This window comes from Microtus ochrogaster, chromosome 7, assembly GCF_000317375.1.
Source record: "Microtus ochrogaster isolate Prairie Vole_2 chromosome 7, MicOch1.0, whole genome shotgun sequence".
Classification (NCBI taxonomy): domain Eukaryota; kingdom Metazoa; phylum Chordata; class Mammalia; order Rodentia; family Cricetidae; genus Microtus; species Microtus ochrogaster.
The window spans coordinates 80,137,793-80,139,132 of record NC_022014.1 but is presented as its reverse complement, the minus strand read 5'-3'; the positions used below and the strand labels follow the sequence as shown (position 1 = coordinate 80,139,132).

The 1,340-nt window shown below is 48.7% G+C and overlaps 1 protein-coding gene across 1 annotated transcript in view; it reads left to right on the top strand.

The window, feature by feature from the left end:
* Positions 1 to 851: 851 nt before the first annotated feature.
* LOC101979274 (tubulin alpha chain-like) overlaps positions 852 to 1,340 on the top strand; it is a 1,563-nt gene continuing 1,074 nt past the window's right edge. Inside the window, exon 1 of the mRNA XM_013347591.2 lies at positions 852 to 1,333. Within this exon, the coding sequence (XP_013203045.1) occupies positions 916 to 1,333 (418 nt within the window). The 5' untranslated portion in view covers positions 852 to 915. The remainder of the gene's footprint in view (positions 1,334 to 1,340) is intronic.

The following is a 1,340-nucleotide window of genomic DNA, read 5'->3' as shown; positions in this document are numbered from 1 at the left end:
TGTGTGTGTGGTGTGTGTGTGGTGTGTGTGTGTGTGCACAATTGCAGTGCCTCCCACCCATGCACATGGACCTGGGAGGCCAGAGGAGAATGTTGTGTCGTCCTCAATGACACTGTCTTTTTTTTTTTTTCTTTTTTTAAGGCAGGGTCTCTCACTGCACCCGAAGCTTGAGTTTCAGCTAGGCTAGCTTGTGAGCAAGCTTCTGGAATCCTTCTGTCTCCACCTCCCAAAGCTAGGGTTATAAGCACAAGTGGCCATGCTGTGCTTTTACATAGGTGCTGGAGATTTGAGCTCACGCTCTCTTGTTTTCACAGCAAGCACACTCTTATCCACAGAGCCATCTCCCCAGCCCAGATCTTGGGAATTTTTATTTGGAAAATCTAATGTGCCACATGAGGAATTTATATTAGGTCTAGGTATGTTGAACAGTTGTCTAGCCATATGATTATTCTAGCTAACAAAATAGTCTGGGGCTGGAGAGATGGCACAGAGGACCAGAGTTCAGTTTCTGGCACCCACACTGTGGCTCACAAGTGTCTGTATCTCCAGCTTTAGGGGTTCTGCCACCATCTTGTGGCCACTAGTGGTACTGTGTGCACATAGTGCACATACAATCATGCAAACACACACATAAATATAAATATATATTATATATAGACATATATTCTAAAAATAGAGCCTGTACCATCTCAGTCCTCAGTCATGATAGCCTGCCTCACATGAATCCAGAAATACAAAACAAATGGCTACTGTCTAAACCCTGAGCCAAATCAAAAGTCTCCCTTTTAAACAAGCAAATGAATTCACAAAACCCAGTTTGCTGGCCTCATTGTGTTACTTACCTTGACTCTTAGCTGTCGGGAACCGGGACCCGGTGTCCGCTCTGTTACCTTCGCCTTTTAACCCGTAGCTACGATGCGTGAGTGCATCTCCATCCACGTCGGCCAGGCTGGTGTCCAGATCGGCAATGCCTGCTGGGAACTCTACTGCCTGGAACATGGCATCCAGCCTGACGGCCAGATGCCAAGTGACAAGACCATTGGGGGAGGAGACGACTCCTTCAACACCTTCTTCAGTGAGACAGGCGCTGGCAAGCACGTGCCCCGGGCAGTGTTCGTAGACCTGGAGCTCACGGTTATTGATGAAGTTCGCACTGGTACCCACTGCCAGGTCTTCCACCCTGAGCAGCTCATCACAGGCAAGGAAGATGCTGCCAATAACTATGCCCGTGGCCCCTACACCATTGGCAAGGAGATCATCGACCTCGTCTTGGACAGAATTCGCAAGCTGGCCAACCAGTGCACAGGTCTTCAGGGCTTCTTGGTCTTCCACAGCTTTGG